This window comes from Aquarana catesbeiana, linkage group LG11 (genome assembly GCF_042186555.1).
Source record: "Aquarana catesbeiana isolate 2022-GZ linkage group LG11, ASM4218655v1, whole genome shotgun sequence".
Lineage (NCBI taxonomy): Eukaryota > Metazoa > Chordata > Amphibia > Anura > Ranidae > Aquarana > Aquarana catesbeiana.
Window position 1 is genome coordinate 255,212,122 of NC_133334.1, and position 27,633 is coordinate 255,239,754.

A 27,633-nucleotide genomic window follows, 5' to 3' on the forward strand; every position below is an offset into this window, starting at 1 on the left:
ACTCATGGTTAGTGTTTGGCTGAAGCCATCTATTATCAATCAACAGTGTTTACCCTTTAAATCATAATGGCAACAGAAACTATCCAAATGACCCTGATCAAAAAAGTTTGGTCAAAGTTGTTGGCAAGATGAATGCAGTATGTTATCAAAAAATACTGGAGGAACGTTAGCATTTATCTGCCAGGAAGCTGCACATGGGACGTACTTGGACATTCCAACATGACAATGATCCAAAACACAAGGCCAAGTCAACCTTTCATTGGCTACAGCGGAATAAAGTGTAGGTTCTGGAGTTGCCATCTCAGTCTCCTGTTCTCACTATCATTGAGCCACTCTGGGGAAATCTCAAACATGCAGTTCATGCAAGACACTCCAAGAATTTACAGGAACTGGAGGCTTTTAGCCAACAGGAATGGGCAGCTTTACCATCTGAGAAGATAAAGAGCCTCATCCACAAATACCACAAAAGACTTCAAGCTGTCATTAATGTTAACGGGGGCAAAATTATGTAATTTCAAAAGTCATTAAAATTTTTATAATCTGCAGCTTTCACTAAAGTAATCCCATGTGATCCTATGAAAAAAAATATATATTGTTCAGGCACTTCCTGTTATGGGGTCCCAATGCTCTGTTCCCATCTCCCAACTGAGTTCCTACCCTGCAGTGACGGGACAAGGTCATCTAGAGCCCCCCCCCCCCCCCCCCCCAAAAAAAAAAAAAAAAAAAAATCTACCCTCTACCATTATATTTTTATAGCACAAATCCTCTTCCCCATACCCCTTCCCAACAAAAGTCATCACTCCTAGCACACCTCCCAAAATCGCCCTCCTAGAACAATCCTTACCCCCTGCTGGCCCCCCCCAAATGCCCCAATCTTCTTGTGGTGCCCCTCCCCAGCTCACATGATGCCACAGTGCCCAGGGCTGCCACCCATCCTGCCCACCCCTTGTCCCGGCTACCCTGTCACACATTTATCTTTTCTTCCTTAACACAAGATACACAACAATGTTCAGTGTTCTCTGTACAACACTGCAGAATGGCAGAGCTATATAAAAGTTATATAGTGTGTGACTGTGGTGGGAGGGAGTGTAAGCTCTTTTGGTGCAGAGCACTGATGTGACTGGCTCAGTGTTCTCTGTACAGCACTATGGTATGTCAGCACTATAAAAAAAAAAAATATATATATAATATATATATATATTTTAATAATAATAATAATAATAATAATAATAATAATAATAATAATAAATGACTGTGGAGGGGAATTAGAGTGTAAGCTCCTCTGATACAGAGACTGTTCTAGTGCAGAGCACTGATGATACGGCACTGTAGTATATATCAGAGCTTTATATTTGAATAATAATAATAATAATAATAATAATAATAATAATAATAATACTTAGGGGAGACATTAGAGCGTAAGCTCCTCTGGTGCAAAGACTGATGTGATGGAGCATTCTTTGTACAGCACTTTGGCACATGTCTGAGCTATATAACTGTATAATAACAATGGGCCACTGTGTTGGGACATTAGAGTGTAAGCTCTGTGGTAAGGCATAAAATGAATTCATTGTCCTCTGGCAACAATGCACAATCTTTCTTTACTATAAATAAATGAAATGCTCACTTACTTGGTGTTCAGGCAGAGAAGTAGATGTGGAGTCTCAGCCTGTGTTCAGCTGTTTCAACCTGTATTCCAGCACACCTGAACTTCTACTTTCATTAACTCTGCTGCAGCTACTTCACATTGTATCAGCTGTTGTGCATCTCATCATCTATCCCATTGAATTTCCTATGTGTGGTCTCTGTAGAACGATGAAATCCGGATCAGATTGTGGGATGTCTGTGTGGAGTAGAATCCGTCATACAACCAGCGATCCGGATCAATACGTGGAATCAATTCTCTATGGAAGATGGAAGCGAAAAACTCTTCATTGACATCATCCCGGGAGATGAGACGTCACTATGGGGGGGAAATCCTGATTTACATCACAAGGAGATGACCCAACTAGACGATACTTTGTTTCAATTCCTATTTAAACATATGTTAATTTATGTATTTTTTTTATTTATTTATCCATTGATAGGTTGATCTTGATGGACAAATGGAAGTCATATATTCAGCTTGATTATACAACTATTCATTCATGACTTTGGGTCCATTGTATTACATTATAATCATTGCTGGATGGATGCTCAGCTCCAGATAAAGGTGTTGGGGGAAGATGGATTTTTCCAGCATGTCCGACCGCCCTCTACCACTATGATCATAGAATAGGTCAATCGTGTGAAGAATGAAGCCAAGATTTGGCAATACCAATGAAATCATAGTTCTCCTCATGCGCCAAAGCTTCCAACTCTCCTATTTTGCTTGGCGGACTTCTGTCATTAGTGAATAAACACTTTAATCCATTGCTGCATTCCTTGTTCATTCCCTTGCATTCCAACTTGTGTTTTGCATGTCTTTTTTGTGGTACAAATAGTACTGGAGTTGCCAAGAGTTGCTTGTAACTTGGGAAATTCCATATCACCTGCCATAGCCTTCCCCCCGATCTTTCCACCCTCCATTATTGTCTGAGGTGTCTGCCCTATTCTATTCTAACTCTCTTTCCCACTTTTTCCTTTAGGCTCCATTCACACTTTGGAGTACGACTCCAAAGTTGCACCGACTTTGGAGTGCAACTTTGATGCAACTTTGGATGGGTCATGGGTGCAACTTGTATACGACTTTGGCTTTTACCAGTGATAATGGACAACTGTTGCACACAAGTTGCATTCTAAAACATTCAGGTGACTTTCATGCAACTTCTGAGGGTTAACATTGATTTCTATGGCCCTCAAGTTGCATGAAACTCAGACCAAAGTAGTGCATGAACTACTTTGAAGTTGCTGCAACTTTAACCACTTAATCCCCACTTAAACCATTTGGCTGGCCAAAGACCAGAGCACTTTTTGCGATTCGGCATTGAGTCGCTTTAACTGACAATTGCGCGGTCGTGCGATGTGGCTCCCAAACAAAATTGACGTCCTTTTTTCCCCACAAATAGAGCTTTCTTTTGGTGGTATTTGATCACTTCTGTGGTTTTTATTTTTTGCGCTATAAACAAAAAAATAACGACAATTTTGAAAAAAAAAAAGCATTATTTTTTACTTTTTGCTATAATAAATATCCCCAAAAAATATATAAAAAAACTTTTTTTTGCCTCAGTTTAGGCCGATTCGTATTCTTCTATGTATTTTTGGTAAAAAAAATCGCAATAAGCGTTTATTGATTGGTTTGCGCAAAAGTTATAGCGTCTACAAAATAGGGGATAGTTTTATGGCATTTTTTATTAATAATTTGTTTTACTAGTAATGGCGGCGATCAGCGATTTTTATAGTGACTGCGACATTATGGCGGACACATCGGACACTTTTGGCGCTATTTTGGGACCATTCACATTTATACAGGGGGCAGAGTTACCAGGTGACATCACTCACAATGTTTCTCTCTCACAGTGCAAGTCTATGGGTCAGGCTTGATGGAACAAGCTCCTTATATGTCACAGATTTTATCTCAGCAGTACTTGGTCAGGGAGGCTAAAGCAGGCCATAGATGCGATGTTCATTCCTTCATTCCTGAAAGAAAATCACTTGATTCCCCCTTTAACACAGTCAGTGTCATTCTCGCAGAGCTATTGTGTTCTCCTGGTTCGGGTGCGGGGAGCTAACCCTGCTGGGAGAACACAATGATTACTGCTAGTGGCTATAGCCGCTGGCAATAATCACATGCTAAAAATCTGACATGCTTGTTGTACCCAAGTTGGTCGAATCTCAGCCAGTCCATGCTGAACTGGCCAAGATTCTATGGCTGGCTTAACAGATTGCTGTATACCATAGATAGCCATTGGAAAGTGAATCTACAGATCTGTATGTGAAATAGTTTAATGAAAATATGGAACAGCAAACACAATAAACCTAACATCACAAATTACTAAATCATTACACAAATGACTTAGGCCCCCTTCAGATGCGGCAGACTTCACTTTAATCAGCACGGGATATGTCCGCTGATCAGAGCAGAGCAGATGACAGGTCCGTGTCGGCTCAGTTTATGCAGAGTGGACATGGATAGTCTGTGAGTAACCAATCCCCTTAGAAACAAGGATCTGTAAAAGTGGGGCATCTGTTCATTTGAACCTCTATAGCCAGAAGAGGGGAAGGAAGCAGCCAGGCACAGGGCCCAGTTAGTTTCCAGAAATCACACCCCTTGCTATAGGAGGACTGTGTTATACTGCATTTGGAGACTGTGGGGTGACCGGGGGAGTGGAAATACAGCTGCATAGTTGCCAACATTGTAAAAAAATGTATAGGGACACCTATTTGCCTGTAGGTGGAGTCTTATTATAATTAGGGGGTGGGGCATTGGTTTGTAGACATGGCATAGCGGGGAAAGAAAAATGTGGTGTGGTTTATGCGGAATATTGGGTGTGGCTTAAAGAGGGCATGGCTCAAAGGGGTGTAGTTAGAGTCTGAGATGAATGAGGGATGGAGGGAGAAAGAAAGGGAGAGAGGGAGGGAGAGAGAGAGAGAGAGAGAAAGAAAGAGATAGGGAGGGAAGGAGAGAGAAGGAAGGAAAGAAAGAGGGATGGAGGGACAGCAGGCCCAGATCCTACACCACAATAGAAATATATGTATTCCATAAAGTTTAACAATCAGCAGATAAAGATACTCCAAACACCAGATGTTAACGCTTCAATCATCCCGGCACCATAGTTGTTATGGTGTCAGGATGATTGAAGCGTATTATTTCTGTTATTACATTGTAATATAAAATGAAATCATTCAACTCATCATAATGACGAATCAGTGGGAGCCCTGCCATGTCGCCTGCCACCAGATGCCATCAGGTGCCCCCAAGGGAGTCCCTCCTTACATCAGGTATCCCCAGCAGAATCCATCCTTACATCAGGTGCCCCCAGCAGAGTCCGTTCTTACATCAGGTGCCCCCAGCAGAGTCCCTCCTTACATCAGGCATTCCCAGCAGAGTCCCTTCTTACATTAGGTGCCCCCAGCGTAGCTCCTCCTTACAACAGGTGCCCCCAGTAGAGTCCCTCCATACATCAGATGCCCCCAGCGGAGACCCTCCTTACATCAGGTGCCCCCAGCAGAATCCGTCCTTACATCAGGTGCCCCCAGCAGAGTCCATCCTTACATCAGGTGCTCCCTGCAGAGTCCCTCCTTACATCAGGCATTCCCAGCAGAGTCCCTCTTTACATTAGGTGCCCCCAGCAGAGTCCGTCCTTACATCAAGTGCCCCCAGTAGAGTCCCTCCATACATCAGGTGCCACTAGCGGAGCCCCTCCTTACATCTGGTGTCCCCAGCGGAGCCCCTCCTTACATCAGGTGTCCCCAGCCTGAGCCCCAGTCCTTACATCAATGTCCCCAGCGGAGCCCAGTCCTTACATCAGTCTCCCCAGCAGAGCCCAGTCCCTACATCTGGTGTCCCCAGTGGAGCCCTAGTCCTTACATCAATGTCCCCAGCAGATCCCCTCCTTACATCAGGTGCCCCCAGCAGAGTCCGTCCTTATATCAGGTGCCCCCAGCAGAGTCCGTCCTTACATCAGGTGCCCCCAGCAGAGCCCAGTCCTTACACCAGTGTCCCCAGCAGAGCCCAGTCCTTACATCAGTGTCCCCAGCAGAGCCTAGTCCTTACATCAGTGTCCCCAGCAGAGCTTAGTCCTTACATCAGTGTCTCCAGCAGAGCTCAGTCCTTACATCAGGTGCCCCCAGCAGAGCCCAGTCCTTACATCAGGTGCCCCCAGCAGAGCCCATTCCTTACATCAGTGTCCCCAGCGGAGCCCATGTCCCCGCTCGTCGGACACAGGGGAAAGAGGTTTGGTGGCAGCTCCATGATCTCCTGTTTCCCCGTGTGTTCAGTGGAGAGGGGAGGGATCTCCGATCTGTGCAGCCAATCGGCTTCAGTGTACAAGAGAATTGTCTACTTGTACACTGAAGAGAGAAGCCGATTGGCTGCACGGATCTCTCCTCTCCACTGAACACACGGGGAAAGAGACCTCGCAGCGGCAGCCATCTTTTTGTAGCCTACTGCGGTCTTTGCCAAAAACAGTCCCGGGACAAAAGCAAAATCACGGAAATTTAATCGGGACGAGTTCTGATCGGGACAAGGGTCCCAAAATCGGGATTGTCCCGGGTAATTTGGGACTGCTGGCAAGTATGCAGTTGCTACCTTGTATGTGAAGTTTACAGTGAAAGAGACTGTGCCACATAAGAGAGGCCTCTCTTGGGCAGTCTGAAGATTACTTAAAGTGATAGAGTCACAAAGTTAATGGATTAATGGTGTCCTGGACCTTTACCATACCCTATCCAAGTTAGAATCTCCTAATAAATACAAAAACAACAATTCCATTCACTGTTCCTTAATTGCGAGTGACTGTTACAAATGTTGGTTGCTTGGCTGTCGGGCTGGAATGCCTTCCGCCTGGCTGCACACACGTGGTGAATCTTTTTAAATCCAGCGGCCTTCAAGGGGGGTAGCGCTACACCACCAAAGTGATGTCTCATCTCCTGGGATGATGTAATCGGGGAGTTCATCACTTCCATTTTCCATAGAAAATTGATTCCACGTATTGATCCGCATCGCTGGCTGTATGGTGGATTCTACTCCACACAGACATCGCACAATCTGATCTGGATTTCATTGCTCTACAGAGGCCACACATCAAAATTTCAATGGGAAAGATAATGAAATTCACAACTGCTGATACAATGTGAAGTAGCTGCAGCAGAGAAAATGAAAGTGGAAGCTTAGAAATAGGAGTTGTCACATTTCAGGATAAAAAGGCTGAAGACTGGCTGAGACTCCACATTCACGTCTTCATCTGGACGCAGTAAGTAATCGTTCTGTATTGTTCAGAGGACATGAAATAGACATTTTCATTCTATACCTTACCATAGAGCTGACACCCTAATGTCCCCCCACAATAACACACTATTATACATTTAAATAGCACTGACATATACCACAGTGGTGTACAGAAAACACTGAGCCTCTCACATTAGTCTCTGCACTAGAGGAGGTTACACTCATATGTTCCTCTACAGTCACACACTATTATTACTATTGTAGCGCTGGTAGATTTTCCATCTACTGCTGTGGGTTATCTGTTTATATGTAGTTAGTTTTGCCTCTGTTCCAGCTTGGCTGAGTTGCATGTAGTTTCACACTGTACCTGTGGGTGTCACCATGGGTCGGTGTTGGAAAGGCAACGCGCGCCGTTGAAGCGTATGAGTGCTCCTCTGTCCTGGAGATAACTCAGTGGAGGTGGTCCTCCGAGTAGCATTCTGGGAGAGGGTATTTATGGGACAGTAGCCATGCTTTGGGGGTTTTTTCCGTCCACCTGCTGGCCCTCCAGGCTGACAGGTATGCGCTAAGAGTACTACCTCGTGGTCCTCCGATCGGGAAGCCCACGTCGCTGCAGCGTGTGGGTGGGCCCAGAAGCCTGTCTGGGGCCTACTACAGCAGCAGAGAAATGGTCCTGTGCTGTCTCTCCTATGTGAAGAAGCTGGACAACTGAGAAGATCCCAGGGGAGGACCCGTCATGGAAGGATCACGCAGAGTGCTGGTCTGGAGAGGGGCCTGGTGACTCGGTTGGAGGACGTATCCTAAAGTAATCCTACCGCATAGTACTGCCGGGTCGGCTTAAAGGTTCTAGTGCTGTGTTTGCTGTTCATTGAAAACCATTACATCCTGTGGCAGAGGATCGTACGGGTTTTGTTCCAATCAAGTCTGTGGCAGAGACTTTAGTTCGTGCTACGTACTGGCTGCTAGGTCAGTGAGAGAAACCTATCCAGGCGGGCAAAGATTCAACTCTACAGAGAGAGTATATTCAGATACAAGCTTTCATTCCCTAATGCTACACTAAGAACACTAAGAAAAGGTATTTGAGCTTCCCTACAACTTTCCTTCTACCTCTTTCCTGCTACTTCCTTTAATTCACGTTTATTAAAGCATTGGAAAAGATACTCAAGTGTCCGGTGCCTACATTGTTTGGTGTTAAACTCAACGGGACCCTAGACCCGGTTCTGGTGAAATAAGAGGTAACGAAGGTGACGGTAACAGCCGCTTTAAACCAGCAGCTCCACCGAGAGTTATTGCTACACTATTATACATTTATATACAGTGCCTTGCAAAAGTATTCACCCCCTTGGCATTTTTCATGTTTTGTTGCCTCACAACTTGGAATTAACATGGATTGTTTGAAGATTTGCATCATTTAATTTACAGAACATGCCCACAAGTTTGAAGATTTTTTTTTTTTTTTTATTGTGTAGCAAACAACAAATAGGACAAAATAACAGAAAAAGTCAAAGTGAATAACTATTCACCCCCCCTAAAGTCAATACTTTGTAGAGCCACCTTTTGCGGCTATCACAGCTCCAAGTCGCTTTGGATAAGTCTCTATGAGCTTGCCACATCTTACCACTGGGATTTTTGCCCATTCCTCCTTGCAAAACTGCTTCAGCTTCTTCAAGTTGGATGGTTTGCGCTTGTGAACAGCAGTCTTTAAGTCTGACAGATTTTCTATTGGATTTAGGTCTGGGCTTTGACTAGGCCATTCTAACACATTTACCTGTTTCCCCCTTAAACCACTGAAGTGTTGCTTTAGCAGTGTGTTTGGGGTCATTGTCCTGCTGGAAGGTGAACCTGTCCTAGCCTCAAATCACACACAGAGTGGTCCAGGTTTTGCTCAAGAATATCTCTGTATTTAGCACCATCCATCTTTCCGTCAACCCTGACCAGTTTCCCAGTCCTGACTGCTGAAAAAAAACCCTAACAGCATGATGCTGCCACCACCATGTTTCACAGTGGGGATGGTGTTCTTTGGTTGATGTGATGTGTTGGGTTTGCACCAGACATAGCGTTTTCTTTGATGGCCAAAAAGTAAAATTTTAGTCTCATCAGACCAGAGCACCTTCCTCCGTACATTTTGGGAGTCTCCCAAATGCCTTTTCGCAAACTCAAAACGTGCCATTTTGTTTTTTTGCTGAAAGTAATGGCTTTCCTCTGGCCACTTTGCCATAAAGCCCAACTCTATGGAGCGTACGGCTTATTGTCGTCCTATGTACAGATACTCCGGTCTCTGCTGTGGAACTCTGCAGCTCCTCCATGGTTACCTTAGGTCTCTGTGCTGCTTCTCTGATTAATGCCCTTCTTGCCCAGTCCGTGAGTTTTGGTGTGCGGCCGTCTCTTGGCAGGTTTGCTGTTGTGCCATGTTTTTTCCATTTGGCTATGATAGATTTGATGGTGCTCCTAAGGATCATCAACGATTTGGATATTTTTTTATAACCTAACCCTGACTTGTACTTCTCAACAACATTGTCCCTTACTTGTTTGGAGAGTTCTTTGGCCTTCATGGCAGTGTTTGGTTAGTGGTGCCTCTTCCTTAGGTTTTGCAGCCTCTGGGGCCTTTCAAAAAGGTGTGTTTATGTAATGACAGATCATGTGACACTTAGATTGCACACAGGTGGACATCATTTCACTATTTATGTGACTTCTGAAGGTAATTGGTTGCACCAGAGCTTTTTATGGGCTTCATAACAAAGGTGGTGAATACATATGCACATGTCAATTATCAATTTTTTATTTCTGAAAAAATGTTTTATGTATATATTTTTCTAACTTTACTTCACCAACTTAGACTATTGTGTTCTGAACCATCACATATAATTCAGATTAAAAAAACATTCAACTAAAGGCCATAATGTAACAAAATAGGTAAAAAGCCAAGGGGGGTGAATACTTTTGCAAGGCACTGTAGCTCTGACCAGTGGCGGTGCGTCTATTAGGGCGCACTGGCGCAGCCCCCTCTGTCACTTCACCCCCCCTCTATGAATAATGGATAAATTCATGCATTGCACGAATCTATCCATGGCTGCCGCTGCCATCCCCTATTCAGGCGTCCGGCCCCTTTCCAGACGTGGGGCGCCAGAATTCCAGTGGCGAGTGTGTTAGAGCCATAGGCCCTAATAGGCTTCAAAAAAGGTGGACTTGTGGTGCAGAGCTTTGCGCTCGCAGTCCACCCAGATGTGTTAGAAAACCAAATAAAAATTTGCTTTTCTAACACTGAACCGCCTCTCCGCCAATCAGGCAGTGCGGGTCTGATACCCGTCACCTGATTGGCTGAAGGCATAGGTGCCCCTATTGGACGCCTAGCAGAACAAGAAGAGACGCATGGAGAACACAGGAGCCGTCCCACAGCTCACCGCCGTCACCCGCTGCCTGACCCACCTTCAAGATGGAGTAAGTGCCAGGCAGACAGAGGGTGGGCAGGGGGAACAGTGGCGGCATTTGTTCGGCAGAAGTAGCAGAATTTGATGGGCACAAATGGTGGCATTTGATGGGCACACGTGGTGGCATTTGATGGGCACAAGTGGCTGCATATGATGGGCACAAGTGGCTGCATATGATGGCCACATGTGGCTGCATTTGATGGGCACAAGTGGCTACATATGATGGGCACAAGTGGCTGCATTTGATGGGGCACAAGTGGCTGCATTTGATGGGCACAAGTGGCTGCATTTGATGAGCACAAGTGGCTGCATTTGATGGGGCACAAGTGGCTGCATTTGATGGGCACAGTGGCTGCATTTGATGGGTACAGTGGCAGCATTTAATGGGCACAGTGGCTGCAATTGATGGCACAGTGGCTGCATTTGATGGCACAGTGGCTGCTTTTGATGGGCCAATGGCTGCAATTGATGGCACAGTGGCTGCATTTGATGGCACAGTGGCTGCATTTGATGGGCACAGTGAGGCTGCAATTGATGTTTTTTTTTCCAGTATTTTTCAGTTTGTTTGTGCCCCCCCAAATTTTTGAGCAACAGCCGCCACTGGCTCTGACATATACCACAGTGCTGTACAGAGAAGACTGAGCCAGTCACATCAGTCTCTGCACCAGAGAGGTTGTGTGTGCTGCAGCTCTCCCTCTCCAGACACTTGGGGGCAGGTGAGTTCCCTGGTCCCAGTGAGGATGGGAAATTCTGGGGATGACCCGGATGATGGTCCCCCTGAGGTATCTGATCTACGATCCCAAGCTTCATCTTTACATGAAGCCTCGGCTTTTTCCCTAAAAAAGGGGAATATCCCCTATTTTCAGAGAGTGGGTTGCTGATCATTAAAAGAGGATTAAAAAGGAGGGAGGAAAAGCTGGTAAGCCTGAAAGTGGAGTACAGGATAAGGAAGCCGTGCATAACAAAGCATGGAGCAAGTGAAGAGTCTGAAACCAGAGGTTAAAGTTTTGGAGGACGCAATAAAGCGGCAGCAGAATCTGGTCAATTGAAAGAAAAGAGTGAAGCTTTCAAGGTGAAGTTCCAGAATGAGGAAAAGTTCCAGAAAATGAGGGATAACACCAGTCATGGAAGGGCATCGGCGGTGGCAGTATGGGTGGAGAGTGAGGAGGGGGTCCTGGATGCTGCCCCTGATATCCCATCCACCTCTGGATCTGTCTTACCGGAGGAAATGGTGGCCTCTGCCTCCCTCCCTCCCCAGAAATCTGGAGAAACAGCATAGGAGGTAGAAGAAAATGGTGGAGGGCTGCTAAACTTTATTAATAAACTGGAGTCTTTTAAGTGGAAGAACCTTTCGCTTTGCAGCAGATTCTGCAGATGAGGTTGGGAAGATTCGAAGTCTTGAGAAGGACAGGTGGCGGCCGGGGGGCCTGGAAAAAGGCGTGGAGGAATGTTAGGTCCCTGGAGCAGCTGTCTGTCAGTCTCTGGGTGTGCAGCTTTTCTTTATGTCCTTTCACACCCCCTAGATTTTTATAGCATCAGATTTTTGAAAAAAGGATTGCATGCATGGGTTAACCACTTCAGCCCCGGAAGATTTGGCTGCTCACTGACCAGGCAATTTTTTGCGATACGGCACTGCTTCGCTTAAACTGACAATTGCGCGGTCGTGCAATGCTGTACCCAAACAAAATTGATGTCCTTTTTTTCCCACAAATAGAGCTTTCTTTTGGTGATATTTGATCATCTCTGTGGTTTTTATTTTTCGCGCTATAAACAAAAAAAAAACACAACAATTTTGGAAAAAACATAATATTTTGTACTTTTTGCTATAATAAATATCCCCAATTTTTTTAAAAAAGCTAATTTTTTCCTGTTTAGGCCGATATGCATTCTTCTATATATTTTTGGTAATAAAAATTGGTATTTGGTATATTGATTGGTTTGCACAAAAGTTATAGCGTCTACAAAATAGGGGATAGATTTATGCCATTTAAATTTTTTTAAAAATTTTTTACTAGTAACGGCGGCGATCTGCGATTTTTATCAGGACTGCGACATTGACGATTGACAATTATACAGCGATCAGTGCTATAAAAATGCACTGATTACTGTGTAAATGTCACTAGCAGGGAAGGGGTTAACACTAGGGGGCGATCAAGGGGTTAACTGTGTTCCCTAGTGTGTGTTCTAACTGTGGGAGGAGGGGACTGACTATAGGAGATGACAGATTGTGGTTCCTAGCTATTAGGAACTCACGATCTGCCTCTCCCCTCCTCACAGAACACGATCTGCCTCTTGTGCCTGCGATCATCGTGACCGTTGGCCATGGGCATCGGCACTCCAGCAGTGCAGTGGACGCTCGCACACCTGCTATCCCCCTTAAAGGAGCCGATGTACAGCTACGATGGCTCGCGGGATCATGCCGACCTGCCTCAGTATAATGACAGCGGCTGGTTGGCAAGTGGTTAAATGTCTAGTCGTTTCTTAGCCTGAGGGTGTGTTTAGGTTGTGGTTAGGGCTTTGTGGTGTATTATTATAATAATAATAATAATAACCTATATCTTGGTTTGATTTTATTGTTTTGTTTGTTTTTTTGTCAAGTTTCTCATCACCAGCACTGTTCGGCTCAAGGTAGAAGCACTTTTTCAGCGGTGTTAGCTTTCTGGGAGGTTATATCTTCTTAGTACTCTCCATAAAATTAGCAGAAATGTGTGCTTAAAGTAGAACTATAGGCAACACTTTTTTTTTTCATTTTGGATAGAATAAGGGAGGGTTACAGCCCCTGTCAGTTTATTTTTTTACCATCCCTGTCCCATTGCAGAGCTTTCCCTTCACTTCCGGCCCCATAGCCAAACAGGAAGTGAGAGGAAATCGATGCAAATTAAGGGAATCCATTGCCCCCCCCAGGCCCTCAGAACTAGTGTCCCCACTTGAAAATTTCAGGGCGGGTCTTAAACAGCAAGGGGTGTGGCCTTGACAGGAAGGGGTGGGTCATATTTAAATTAGGGGGTGCATGAGTTTCATCAGTCCTAGAGCAGCACAAAACCTAAATACACTACTGATTCTGAGGCATCTGGCTCAAAAATCAATCAGGATAAGCGTGAAGTTTTCTGGATGGGAGAGGAGGGCGAAGGCTTTGAGCAAACGGTCACCTTCTCAGAGTCACAGTGGGAAATTATAGTTTTAAGCATTAAAATTCGGTCCTGGCAATTATGGCCTTGCAAATTGGGTAAGCAGGCTACAAAATGCCGATGCAAAGGTTGCCAGATGGAAGAACTGGAAACTCTCTTACAGGGAAAGAAATGACCTTATTAAAACTTACCTGATCCCAGTATTTCTGTATGTCAGCTTTGTCTGTGTTTCTGCAGTGTCTCTCTATGTGAAGATCTACAGTTGTTTCTTCCAGCTGTTATGGGAGAACAGACTGAACCTCATAAAGAGGTTTGTAACCTAGCTTCCCAGATGGATGGATGGCCTAGGTATGGTCAACCTGGTGGTATTCTTTTCTCTGTTTTTGTAACCTAATTTTGGTAATATGCTGGCAGAGGAACCACCTAGGTGGGTTGGTATTTTTCTGTCCTGGTTTGGGCCTTTTCTGCGAAGTTGGGAGAATGGTGGGCCAGTAAAAAGCCTGAGGGTCTGACACGGTGAGATCCTGACTTACATTGCTCCGTGCCTGAAAATGCTTCAGCAGTGGCGAGTGACGGCGGAGGAAATGAAGTCTCTTCCTAGGAAGGCTCTGGAGAGGATGGTTGTTAAATCTGCCTTTAGCGAGCCACCGGCCTTGAGGGATTGCCCAGGCCCTGTTATAAGGGAGGGTCTGCATTTGATTAATCTGGAGAGAATTCCTTTATAGTTTGGGGATTTGGCCTGGCGCTCATTTCACGTCAGACTCAATCTGAAGGAGCAACTTGAAGCATCGCTCTGTGGAGAATTGTGGTTGTCCAAGAGTGGAGTGTGGCGGTGTGGAGGAGATGATGGATTATTTCTTGCTTCAGTGGCCCTTCAATACAGAAGTCTATAAATAGGTGGGTGGGGCTCCGGGTATTCCTTTCATTTCCTGCTTGAGTTATGTGGAGTGGTCATACGAGGGTTTTTAGACTCACCGGGATTTTGATTTCAAAACATTTTTTCTAGTTAGCTTAGTAGTTTGAATAAACGGTGTCAGGTTTCCACTCAAAAACAAGTTCTTCCTGTCAAGGTGTGTATAAAAAATGTGAAAGAAACCGCGCTTTCTTAAACAAAAAATAGTAGCTGCCAGCACATCAGATAGTCTGTGAAAAAGTAAACCAAATAAAATAGTATAGTGCAGCACTAATGCAATGAAATAAACAGTGAATATATCCCAATGGGAAATTGAGGTATATATAAGTGCAAATACAATAATATTATTAAACCACAACATTGTTGAAGTGTAGATCAACAGTGATAGTGTATATAAAATGCATATAGTCCATGTATGACAAAATGGTGACTATAAATGAGTGTGAACTGGTTGTCTGTAGATAATCCACCACAGTAAGGAAAGAGGCTTACCAGACAGGTTGAACCCAACAAGGCGTATGCCTGATGAGTCAACCAAGCTTTTGGTGTAAAACACCCAAGGAGGTACAGCAACCACGACTTCCAATCTAGACCGAATCGGATGTGGATCCATAACAATTGTGATATCAGTGAGTATCCACCATATGAATAGCAACCGGAATTTGTGAGCAGTTCCTCTCAGTGTGACATATAGCAAAAGGAGAAAAAATTGGGCAACATAGTGTGATTCCGTTTAGATCAGTGGTTCTCAACCTGGGGGTTGGGACCCCCTTGGGGGTCCAATGATGATTTGCCAGGGGTCACCAAATCCTTGGCTTTTCCTGAAGCCCGCACCACTCTCCCAGCCTTTTTGCGGCCGCCCAGCAGTGCTGTCCCTGGAGCCCGCAGCTGCCCACTCAGTCTCTTCGCAGCCGCCCATTCAGTTCATGGCATGACTGGGGGGCAGAGACTAGAGGTCAGCTGACTGGTGAGGAATGTGAAGTGGGAGGGGGTGGAGGAGACCCTATCTTCTGATTTCGGCATAGGTGTCACTGCTACAAGACCCCACAAAGTCGGAGACACATTGAGTAACACTACCTGGGATTATAGTTGCCATTAAAGGTCCCCACAGTTCTCAGATCAGCAGATGACCTTGATCAAGAGCACCTTAGTTGGCTGATCAGAACTCCCTGCCAACACTGCCACTTATCCCACCCTCCACCAAGAAGTAAGAGAAGGAATAAAAATAGAGAATACATGGAAGGGAGAGGAAAAGAGGGGGAGGAACAAAGAAAAAAGGAGAGAAAGAATAGGAGAAAGAACAAGAAAGATGGCTAGAAAGAGGGATGAGGGGAAAAAACAAGAAATTAGGATAGAGAGAGATCAAAAAGAAAGAGTGGTACATCCTAAAATGTACCATAAGGGTTTTAATACTGTACGAGTGTTAGGGACTCAGGGAGTACTAAATGTCCATGGGTTAGGGGCGCAAATTACTTGTCTTGCCTTAGGTGCTGACAACCCACGTTATGAAAATAATTTTTACGGTTGGGGGTCTCCACAACTTGGGAAATTTTATCAAGGGGTCACAGCACTAGAGAGGTTGAGAACCACTGGTTTAGATGTAAAACGTTTATTGAAAATGCTAAAACGGTCACTCACATTTGAGAAGACATTAAAAGCGTTTGGATAAAATCAAAGCAAAGCAGTGGCATCAGCAAAGCCCGTCCTGACGTTTCGTCCTAATAAGGCATCCTCTGGGGTGATACTCACTGATGTCACAATTGTCACGGATCCACATCCGATTTGGTCTAGATTGGAAGTCGTGGTTGCTGTACCTCCTTGGGTGTGTTACACCAAAAGCTTGGTTGACTCATCAGGCATTCACCTTGTTGGGTTTAACCTGTCTGGTAAGCCTCATTCCTTACTGTGGTGGATTATCTACAGACAACCAGTTCACACTCATTTATAGTCACCATTTTGATTTCATATATGGACTATATGCACATTATATACACTATCACTGTTGATCTACACTTCAACAATGTTGTGGTTTAATAATATTATTGTATTTGCACTTATATATACCCCAATTTCCCATTGGGATATCTTCACTGTTTTTTTCATTGCATTAGCGCTGCACTATACTATTTTATTTGCTTCCTGTCAAGGTGGGGGTGCCCAACATTCCGGGTAAAGTTGGGAAAATTTGGGGTCTTGAGAAGGATAGGTGGTGGCTGGGTGCCTGGACAACAGCATGGAGGAATGTCAGGTCCCCATAGATGCTGTCGGTCACTAGGTGTATGGTTTTTCTTTCAAGTCCCCTAGATTTTTATAAAGTCAGATTTTTGAAAAAAGGCTGTATGAATGGGTTAAATGTTTAACACAGCCTGAGAGTGTGTTGAGGTGGAGGTAGGGTTTAGTTGAAATGCATTATAATAATGATAATGATAATGTTAAAAATATGTTTTGATTTGTATATTTAGTTCTGTTCTAGGTTTATATATATATATATATATATATATATATATATATATATATATATATATATATAGTGTTAGGACAGATGAGAAGATGGTTCAGCGGTGAGACAGAAGAGCTTGGGGGTATGGCGGTGGAGCAGATGTGCAGGGAGGTACAGTGGTGGGGCAGATGAGAAAGGTGGAACATTAGTGGGGCAGATGAGCAGGGGGGTACAGTGGTGGGGCAGATGTACAGGGGGTTACAGTGGTGGGGCAGATGAGAAAGGGGGTTACAGTGGTGGGACAGAAGAGCAGGGTGGTACAGTGGTGGGACAGAAGCGCAGGGTGGTACAGTGGTGGGGCAGATGAGCAGGGGGGTACAGTGGTGGGACAGGTGAGCAGGGGGTTATAGTGGTGGGGCACATGAGCAAGGGGTTACAGTGGTGGGGCAGATGTACAGGGGGTTACAGTGATGGGACAGATGAGCAGGGGGGTAGAGAGGTGGAGCAGATATGCAGGGGGTTACAGTGGTGGGGCAGATGAGAAAGGGGGTACATTGGTGGGGCAGATGTACAGGGGGTACAGTGGTGGAGTAGATGTGCAGTGTAGTACAGTGGTGGGGTAGATGTGCAGGGGGTTACAGTGGTGAAACTGATTTGCAGGGGGGACAGTGATCTGAGGCATGAGTGCAGGATGTTAATTTCTCACTACTAAAGTAGTTTACAGCATTTACTTCATAAAAAATCATTTTCGTGATTGAGAATGTGTAGTTGACATTTTTTGGTTATAAAATCGGCACGCTCAATTTCTTTGAAAAAAAAAATCGGCACACTGTGCTCGAAAGGTTGCCTACCCCTGCCTTAACCAAACAGAACATAGCACCTAACTGATCATAGTTGAACCGAAGTCCAAAAGAGCATATAAAAAGGCAGCCCAAGTGACCATGCAATAACGAGTCCCTGAAGTTTGTAAGATTTGTAATAAACAAACTCTAACTCCCCCCATAGTCACTCTCTACTACTATCCATTTGCGTAGCTCTCACATATACATGTACACATGTACATGGTGCTGTACAGAGAACACTGAGCCAGTCACATCAGTCTCTGCATCAGTCTCTGCACCTTTTCATGTGACAACACTGAAGAAATTACACTTTGCTACAATGTAAAGTAGTGAGTGTACAGCTTGTATAACAGTGTAAATTTGCTGCCCCCTCAAAATAACTCAACACACAGCCATTAATGTCTAAACCGCTGGCAACAAAAGTGAGTACACTCCTAAGTTAAAATGTCCAAATTGGGCCCAAAGTGTCAATATTTTGTGTGGCCACCATTATTTTCCAGCACTGCCTTAACTCTCTTGGGCATGGAGTTCACCAGAGCTTCACAGGTTGTCACTGGAGTCCTCTTCCACTCCTCCATGACGACATTATGGAGCTGGTGGATGTTAGAGACCTTGCGCTCCTCCACCTTCCATTTGAGGATGTCCCACAGATGCTCAATAGGGTTTAGGTCTGGAGATCACCTTTACCCTCAGCTTCTTTAGCAAGGCAGTAGTCGTCTTGGAGGTCTGTTTGGGGTCATTATCATGTTGGAATACTGCTCTGCGGCCCAGTCTCGGAAGGGAGGGGATCATGCTCTGCTTCAGTATGTCACAGTACATGTTGGCATTCATGGTTCCCTCAAAGATCTGCAGCTCCCCAATGCCGGCAGCACTCATGCAGCCCCAGACCATGACACTCCCACCACCATGCTTGACTGTAGGCAAGACACACTTGTCTTTGTACTCCTCACCTGGTTGCCTTCACACACGCTTGTCATCATCTGAACCAAATAAGTTTATCTTGGTCTCATTAAACCACAGGACATGGTTCCAGTAATCCATGTTCTTAGTCTGCTTGTCTTCAGCAAACTGTTTGCGGGCTTTCTCTTGCATCATCTTTAAAAGAGGCTTCCTTCTGGGATGACAGCCATCCAGACCAATTTGATGCAGTGTGCGGCGTATGGTCTGAACACTGACAGGCTGACCCGCCACACCTTCAACCTCTGCAGCAATGCTGGCAGCACTCATACGTCTATTTCTCAAAGGCAACCTCTGGATATGATGCTGAGCACGTGCACGCAACCTGTTTGGTGGACCATGGCGAGGCCTGTTCTGAGTGGAAACTGTCCTCTTAAACCGCTGTATGGTCTTGGCCACCGTGCTGCAGCTCAGTTTCAGGGTCTTGGCAATCTTCTTATAGCCTAGGCAATCTCTATGTTGAGCAACAATTCTTTTTTGCAGATCCTCGGAGAGTTCTTTGCCATGGAGGTGCCATGTTGAACTTCCAGCGACCAGTATGAGTGAGTGAGAGCGATAACACCAAATTCAACACACCTGCTCCCCATTCACACCTGAGACCTTGTAACACGAACGAGTCACATGATACCGGGAGGAAAAAATGGCTAATTAGGTCCAATTTGGTCATTTTCACTTAGGGGTGTACTCAGCGGTTTAGACATTAATGGCTGTGTGCTGAGTTATTTTAAGGGGACAGCAAATTTACACTGTTATACAAGCTGTACACTCACTACTTTACATTGTAGCAAAGTGTCATTTCTTCAGTGTTGTCAAATGAAAAGATATAATAAAATATTTACAAAAATGTGAGGGGTGTGTGATACTGTATATATCTCTGACATATACCATAGTGCTGTACAGAGAACACCTAACCAGTAACATCAGTCTTTGCACCAGAGGAGCTTACATTTGAATGTCCCCCCACAGCCACACATTGGGGTTTATTTACTAAAGGCAAATCCACTGTGCACTACAAGTGCACTGCAAGTGCACCTGGAAGTGCAGTCGCTGCAGATCTGCGGGAGACATGCAAGGAAAATAAAAAACAGCATTTTAGCTTGCACAAGATTGGATGATAGAAATCTGCAGAGCTTCCCCTCATTTCAGATCTTCCCCACAGATCTAGAGCAATTGCACTTGTAGTGCACAGTATATTTGCCTTAGTAAATCAACCTCATTATTATTACTATTCATTTATATAGCTCTGACATATACCACAATGTTGTACAGAGAACTTTGAACATTGTGGTGTATCTTGTGTAAAGGAAGAAGTGGAGCATGCTGGGAATAATTGCTTGTGCTGTAGACATGTATCTTCTTTGTGGAGTGGAACGTGATGTTTGAGGAAGGAATAAGTCAGGAGGTGAACATGCACTCTCTGCAGTTTCAAGGAGTCTCAAACGTGTTACTGAACGTCCAGGCCTTTCCGCTGGCGGAGGTCTGGTAGGTTCAAACTGGGAATGGACTTTGCCTGTTGAGCCAAGACAGTTTGGGGGTGTAGATTAATGTGAGACCTAAAATAAATGAAAAGCCCATGTGACAGGGTGCCAATGCAGAAGCACAACTGCGAGACTGGAGCAAAGTGTTATCACCCTATGACAGGTCTGAACAAGAACCTTCATGGCAGGATCACCAAGGAATATTTTAATGAAGCTGGAGATTCAGAAAGATTAAAAATGACTTTTGAAATTATTGTGTTAGATTTTATATAAGATTTCAGTGATTGGAATTAGTTATATGATCCAGAATAATCGGTATGGTGTAATCTTGCCAGTTTTCATTGCTTCAGTTCATAAGAAATGGGAACAAGTACATCTATCAACTATTGCCTTCCTTGTGTATTGGCATAGTGGAATGCGCACGGCCCAAGGTGCCTGCTATTACCATTATTAGCCAGACAACCCTTCTCTGTGTGTCCCTCCGATGTCACTTTATTACTAGGGATTAGGGAACGAGCCTTGCCAACAGCTTTTTCCCTATCCAATGAGAAGGCCCTGCCTGTCCATTTTTTAACTTGATGAAGTATGATCTTGTTTTAAAAAACAACAGACTTTCATCTTCAATTTTTAGGTGGGTCACCAACCAGTCTCTGTCTTGGGACAATCGTCCTTTATTGACCAAGCCTTGACCCTTGCACCTTCCAAGCTCATCCATGCATCATTCTCTAACCCTCTTTGTCCTTGCAGGAGATGGAGGTGCTGGGTGAAGTCTTCAATATTGCTCGGACCATCTATAACCTCTGTGACAAGGCCAGCTCCAACAAGAAGCAATGCTCCCGCCTAAAGACGAGGATTAGAATATTGCTTAAGACTGCAGAGACTCTGGAGAAGCAGCCGGATAAGTCAGTGGCTCTGCTGGCAGTGTTGGAGGATCTGGTCACCACACTGGAGAACGCCAAGTGTTGGGTCGAGAAATATTCCGACCATGCCTGGTGGAAACAGGTACTCAAGTCCAATAGCATCAAGGGAGAGTTTGAGCTGCTCAACGACTGCCTGGGAGATGCTGCCATCCAGATCTCTGTCCTGCTAGCTGCCGAACAGAAAGACATGCTCCATCGGTTCTTCAAAGAGAACACCAGGAAGCAGCAGAATGCGAAGGATATGGAGGAGGACCTGAAGGAGCTCAGCACTTCCCTCAACAGTGAGTTCCTTTTTTAGCCTTCACTACATCCAATCTATACAATAGCCTAACCTACTGATATGTAAAATAACATATAGATATTTCAATAATTTAATCATTAATACTTTAATGCCATGCTATATTATATTGTTGCTTTGTGAAGCAGCACAAGGCCACAATATAGTACATTTTATAGCATTAAAGTGGTTGTAAACCTAGTTACATCACTTGTACCTACAGGTAAGCCTATAATAAGGCTTACCTGTAGGTACTGTAAATATTTCCTGAACCTGCACGGTTTATGAGATGTTTACCATATATGTTTGCTCCAACGTCATTGGCGCATGCACACTGAAGAAACGGACTGCTCATGCCATTTCTTCAGGGCCGGTGCCGGGACCGGCGGCTCCCGCACGCATGCGCGGGAGTGACGTCATCGCGGCTTCAGCCAATCACAGCGCCGGAGCCCGCGAACCTGGAAAAAACTCCAGGAGACACGTCGGCGTTCACATCGGTGTACGGGGACCGCTGCAACAGCTTTGATCTAAGGTAAGTATTTCATATTGAGCTAGTATGCGATGTCTTACAGAGGTTTTTTTTTTTGTTTTCGGTTTACAACCACTTTAACTGTATTGATGATCTAGCTAATGTATGTGAGGTTCCCTACACACCTTTTATGTTAAAGACAAGTGTGAGTAGGTCTGAATCACATTTCTATAAATCTTCTATAAATGCCTGCCATGATCCAGTAAATTGTTATTATGGAAAGTGGTGCGCATACCACTTTAAGAAACGAATGCTACAGTGCAAGTACCTAAATCAAACAAAAGTATGACTGATTTTTCATACTTTTGTTTGATTTAAGTACTTGCACTGTAGCAATGAGTTTCTTAAAGTGGTATGCGCACCACTTTCCATAATAAAAATAATAATAATAAACCTTATTTTATATAGCACCTTTAAAGGTAGTTTCTTAAAGCACTTTACAAAGAAAACACAAGAAATACACAGGATAACATAAAGGAAAAAAGGGACAATTATGTGAAAGCTTGTCTAAAGAAAAAAGTTTTTAGATTTGATTTGAATGAGTTTAGAGAAGATGACCCTCTGATGTTCTTTTAAAGTGAATTCCAAAGTTTAGGATCATAGCAGGAGAAGGCTCTGTCTGCCATTGAGTGTAGGTTAGTAGGGGGGGGACACAGAAGACCAGAATTTGAGGAAGTGAGGTTACGAGGGGGGAAAGTAAGAGTTAGCAGAGCTCGTTTCACCTGTGATCATTACTGACCATCAACACCAACACTTGTTTAACTCAACTCCCCCTTAATGTAAAATAAAAACCCCCACACACAGCTGTGTATATACAATTTTAATAAAAAATCCTTAAAGTGGTTGTAAAAGCAGAAGGTTTTTTATCTTAATGCATTGTATGCATTAAAATAAAAAGCCTTCTATGTGTAGCAGCCCCCCTAATACTTACCTGAGCCCCATCTCTATCCAGCGATGTCCACGAGTGCCTCGACCGTCCGGGACTCTCCTTCCTGACTTGCTGAGACACAGCAGGGGCGCCATTGGCTCCCGTTGCTGTCAATCAAACTCAGTTAGCCAATCAGGAGAGGGGGTGGGGCCAAACACCTGGTCCGCATCTGAATGGATACACGGAGCTGCAGCTCGGCTCGGGTGCCCCCCATAGCTAGCTGCTTGCTGTTGGGGCACTCAACAGGAGGGAGGGGCCAGGAGCTCCAGCCAGGGACCCGAGAAGAGGAGGATCGGGGCTGCCGTGTGCAAAACCAGCTGCACAGAGCAGGTTAGTATGACATGTTTGTTATTTTAATAGAAAAAAACTAGACTAAATAATCACTTTAATAAAGGTTACGATTTATAACAGTGGCCTTTTGGTGCGTGATATTGTACTTATGAAAGGCGTTTGTTGTAAGTAATTGATTTTTGTGTCCAGACTTTTGGCCACATATATTTCATGACTCATTCTCTGCCAGTTATCGGGCAAGTTTGATGGCTTAACTGATAATTCCAATGACAAGAATAGGAGCTCTGTAATATTCTCAGCTGTGATTTCACTCACCTGAGAATGTAAGAACACTTTGGGGTTGATTTACTAAAGTGCACATCGCAAAGTGAAGTATAACAAAAAAAAAAACAATCACGTGCAGGGAAAATGAAAAAAAAACTGCATTTTTGCTTGTACATGATTGGATGATGGAAGTCAGCAGAGCTCATTTACTAAACTCTGGAGCAACTGTACTTGCAAAATGTACAGTTTATTTACCTTTAGCAAATCAACCCATTTGTCTCTATTTCTGTTTGATGCAGGTCATGCTACCGAAATGAAGGACAAGATAGACAACATGACAGCAATTCATTTAGCATGTAAGTACCCAGAACAGCACCACATTGGAACACTAACAGGGGCATGGTCAGTGGTCAAGAAATTCCTGATGTAGCAGAGCCAAGGGCACTCATGTCTACTAAGAAATTGCTCATTATTACCTCAATCTTCAATTTTAACATGGGAAAGTGGGGGGCATAGGCCACATTCCCAATCTTATATAAGCAGCCATACTATATACCCAAAATTGAAGACATGTTTAAAAATTGAAAAATGGGCATTCCCTTTAAAGACAAAATACAGATGGAAAGTACCAAATATCCACAATGTGCTGCTGTGGCATGATTGATGAATAATGGCGATTGCTGATCAATTCAGATCTTCTTGGTCACAAATGGTAACAGCTATATTTCAGATAAAACCTTATTTCTATTTAAAAAAAAGCTATATTTCAGGTAAAAAAAGAATATTACACAATCAGCATTCATGAATCGTGTCATAAGGTGAACTATACTCTCCTTTTCACTTATGTTGTGAACTGAATGACTCATTTCAGTAACTCCACTCCTGTTGGGTGGGAGAATCTGTGGTTTCAGTTATGCCGTGCACACACGGCCAGACTTTTTGACCGAACTGGTCTGACTGAACAATTTGACCGTGTGTGGGCTTCTGTGTGGGATTTTCTGTGTCGAAAATCTGAAGAACTTTAGAAATAGAACATGTTTCAAATCTTTCCGATGGACTCAAGTCTGATCGAAAAAATCCGTTTGTCTGTATGCTAGTCCGACGGACGAAAAACGACGCTAGGGCAGCTATTGGCTACCGGCTATGAACTTCCTTATTCTCCTTCTCCTCTTATTCATCATGGTCGAATCCGTCAGACTATGTTGTGATCGTGTGTAGACAAGTCCTATTCGTCAAAACTCAGTCGAAAGTCCATCGAAAAGTCCTTTGGGGTTCAGTCCGTCGAAAGTCCGGACTGAACACGGCATAAGATAAGGCAGGCTGCTTGCACTGTGCTGTCTCTTTGATCTTTTTCACTCTGTACAGATGTGATTGTGTGCAGCAAAATGCAGCTCATAGCTGATAGTACTCTGGGAAAATGTAAAGCAAAGTGTAACTCTGTTTTTTCTATCACTAGGTTCCCCTACGAAATGGAACATCATAGAGATCCGAGTGACAGATCTAAAGCGAGGAGTCCTATTGCTGGAGCAACCTACCCATTACTTGTACCGGGGAGAGCTCCACCAAAGCCCTGTGGCAATCAAAGTGTTCAAGGATCAGAATGTGCAGAATGAGGAGTGAGTTGCTGGGCATACATAGACCAGTCCTCTTCTATGCCATGAAAAGCAGACCGGTCCTCTTCTATTACATGGGAGGCAGACCGGTCCTCTTCTATCTCATGGGAGGCAGACCAGTCCTCTTCTACTGTATCTCATGGGAGGCAGACCAGTCCTCTTCTATCCCCTGGGAGGCAGACCAGTCCTCTTCTATTACATGGGAGGCAGACCGGTCCTCTTCTATCTCCTGGGAGGCAGACCAGTCCTCTTCTATCTCCTGGGAGGCAGACCAGTCCTCTTCTATCTCATGGAAGGAAAGGCAGAAGGTGACAATTTTCTCTATTTTTACAGATTCATTCGGAAGACATTTTTGTCTGAGAGCCAAACAATGAAAAAATTTGAGTGTTTGAATATTTTACGACTCTACGGTATCTGTATCGATAATTCAGGTGAGTACGGTAACATCAATTCTCCCTGTCTTCCTCCTTCTGATCCAGACTTTCTTCAGCTCTATTCTGGTATCCCATCTCTGCTTCCATACTTTTTGCAGATCTTTGTCCTGGTCTCTTTTTCCTCTTCCCACCCTTCTCCTCTCTGTAGATCTTTGTCCTGGTCTCCTGTCTCTGCTCCTTTCCTCATCCTCTCTCCTACTTTGATTTAGGCCCGGAAACCTGCTACTCGTTGGTGACGGAGTTATGTGAGAAAGGGACACTACGGGAACTGTTACAAATTGAACCGGACTTGCCTTGGAATCAGAGAGTTCATATGGCTCTAGACACGGCCAGAGCACTGTACAGGTGAGACACCTTCTATTTATTTCTAATATTAGAGGCACTGAATTATCTGACCAAGCTGGCTTAGCTCAGAGATTGTCAAAGTCTGCTGGAGACACATTATCAGATGTTAGAAATCACCAATGCTGGAATTGTTTTTGGAAAATGTCTGTAATTTTTTTCTGAGATGATACAGTGAAATATTGACCCACAATTTGGGGAATGTGAGCATCGCCTATGCCATTGTTACTTTTTTTCCTTTCTTTTTTTCTTTTAAATCCAGATTACATCAGACTGAAGAAAAAGCCATCCTCCATGGGAATCTGAGCAGCTTCAAGTATTTAGTTGATGGGACGTACTGTGTGAAGGTACTATATAACAGCACAAACCCCAATGAAATATCCAGTAGGAGGCTGGACCAATTTCATGGAAACTAGTCAGAAGTCTCGGCCACCAGGCTTTATTACCATATGTTGCATTGTACCATTACTGGAAGTCATAGTCTGTAGCTGAAACACTAAAACATTGTTGGGTTCCATTATGTGGTTGGGGTCTGCTGAGATGTTTTTTCATAGTCCATGTTTCCTGAAGTAGGGTCCAGTGTATGGGTACCAGTGTAGTTCAGTGCTGTCTGTCTATGTACGCAAAGTGTAAAATGTGTATAAAGTAGACATGGTGCACTCAGAGAGGAAGGCCTGCAAACAACCAGGGCACAAGGCAGTAACTACAAAGAGTGTGGACAAGCTCCGCCATGATGGTGTGTATGAGCTCCAACATGACGGTGGACAATGTGACCTAATCTTGTCTAAAGTGACTTTGCCCCTCTATTTAAAAAAAAAATGCACTAGGCTTTTACTTCAAAAATGTATACAGTCAAATAGGCCATGCCATTAATCCACCCATTGATGTCCCCAGTTGTCGGGATTTGAGCTCTCCAAGACAGAAACTTCCATCCGGAGAACCCCCAACGTGGCAACAAGAAAGAAGAACAGAGTGCTGGAGTACATGGCCCCTGAGACGTGGCAAGATATCAATGCGTACGACAAATGCAGCGAGATTTACAGGTGAGTCACTACCTTTTTATCAGCAGAGATGGTCTGCTGTATGAACAAAACACTTTTCAGTTTTCGGTGGATCGTGGAAAGGTTAGAACCCCTGTGAAGTTTTGTTGCTGTGTCCCCACTGGGGCAATTCACTCTTTGGTCTGGTGTCACCATTGTCAGTGGCACTGAAAAGGGAGGGAAGATCCAAATAGTCACTGGAACTTGATGTAATTCTATCCCTTCATTGTATGTGTAGTTGATATTGCTAACATCAGCTAAATAGAGAAAGGCATGAATATTTTGACTTGTTACCTTTTGACAGGCATACCTTTAGATGTCAAAGGAGTACATTCCTTAAAAGGCCTCCTCTTGTAAATTCTGCTTACAAACGCTGTCACCTGCATGCATTTGCAATCATGGCAGATACATAGCCAGCATAGCACATCTTTAGTAAATACTGCCCAATGTGTTTAGGAGGGGTGGGGTTTCCACTCCATAATTCATTCCACCTACCCTGCAAGGTGAAAATTACACCTGGAAATTGTCGTTTCTACCGAAAGAAGATCTATAGAACCATCAATGCCTACATGGCTGTATGATGTCAGTATCTGGATTAAAAACGAACAGCTAAATACAGATGAAATATATATACAAGAGCTGTCCAACCATTTTTGAGAGTTGCATAGCCCTATCTGGCAAGGCAGGAGAATAGAATTTTCCTTTTCAGCTGCAGTTACATACCTTTTACAGGTGGTCTTGTCCGTCCCTAGTCTGTGATTGGACACTGAAGAAGAAGCATTAGACCAGTGAGCTTATCACTCTCACTCTGCTCTCTCCTGCAGTGATGGCTGGTGCTCATTTTTTTTTGGGGGGGGTGGGGGTGGGCGCCAAACAAACCAGCTCCAAACCAGTCAAACCAGTCGGCGATCTGTCCCGTCCCCCCCACCCTCCGCACGGGAGAC

At 44.3% G+C, this 27,633-nt stretch overlaps 2 protein-coding genes across 2 annotated transcripts in view; one reads left to right on the plus strand and one right to left on the minus strand.

Moving 5' to 3' along the window:
* Window positions 1-18,593, minus strand: part of LOC141111753 (mixed lineage kinase domain-like protein) — a 47,592-nt gene extending 28,999 nt beyond the window's left edge. The window contains exons 1-2 of the mRNA XM_073603891.1: window positions 18,567-18,593; window positions 13,613-13,696 (exon numbers count right to left, since the gene is read on the minus strand). Of these exons, the coding sequence (XP_073459992.1) occupies window positions 13,613-13,696; window positions 18,567-18,593 (111 nt within the window). The remainder of the gene's footprint in view (window positions 1-13,612; window positions 13,697-18,566) is intronic.
* The window catches only part of LOC141112685 (mixed lineage kinase domain-like protein), a 28,156-nt gene continuing 7,184 nt past the window's right edge, over window positions 6,662-27,633 (plus strand). Inside the window, exons 1-8 of the mRNA XM_073605685.1 lie at window positions 6,662-6,890; window positions 20,799-21,252; window positions 23,560-23,616; window positions 24,717-24,876; window positions 25,207-25,304; window positions 25,517-25,652; window positions 25,912-25,996; window positions 26,544-26,692. Of these exons, the coding sequence (XP_073461786.1) occupies window positions 20,802-21,252; window positions 23,560-23,616; window positions 24,717-24,876; window positions 25,207-25,304; window positions 25,517-25,652; window positions 25,912-25,996; window positions 26,544-26,692 (1,136 nt within the window). The 5' untranslated portion in view covers window positions 6,662-6,890; window positions 20,799-20,801. The remainder of the gene's footprint in view (window positions 6,891-20,798; window positions 21,253-23,559; window positions 23,617-24,716; window positions 24,877-25,206; window positions 25,305-25,516; window positions 25,653-25,911; window positions 25,997-26,543; window positions 26,693-27,633) is intronic.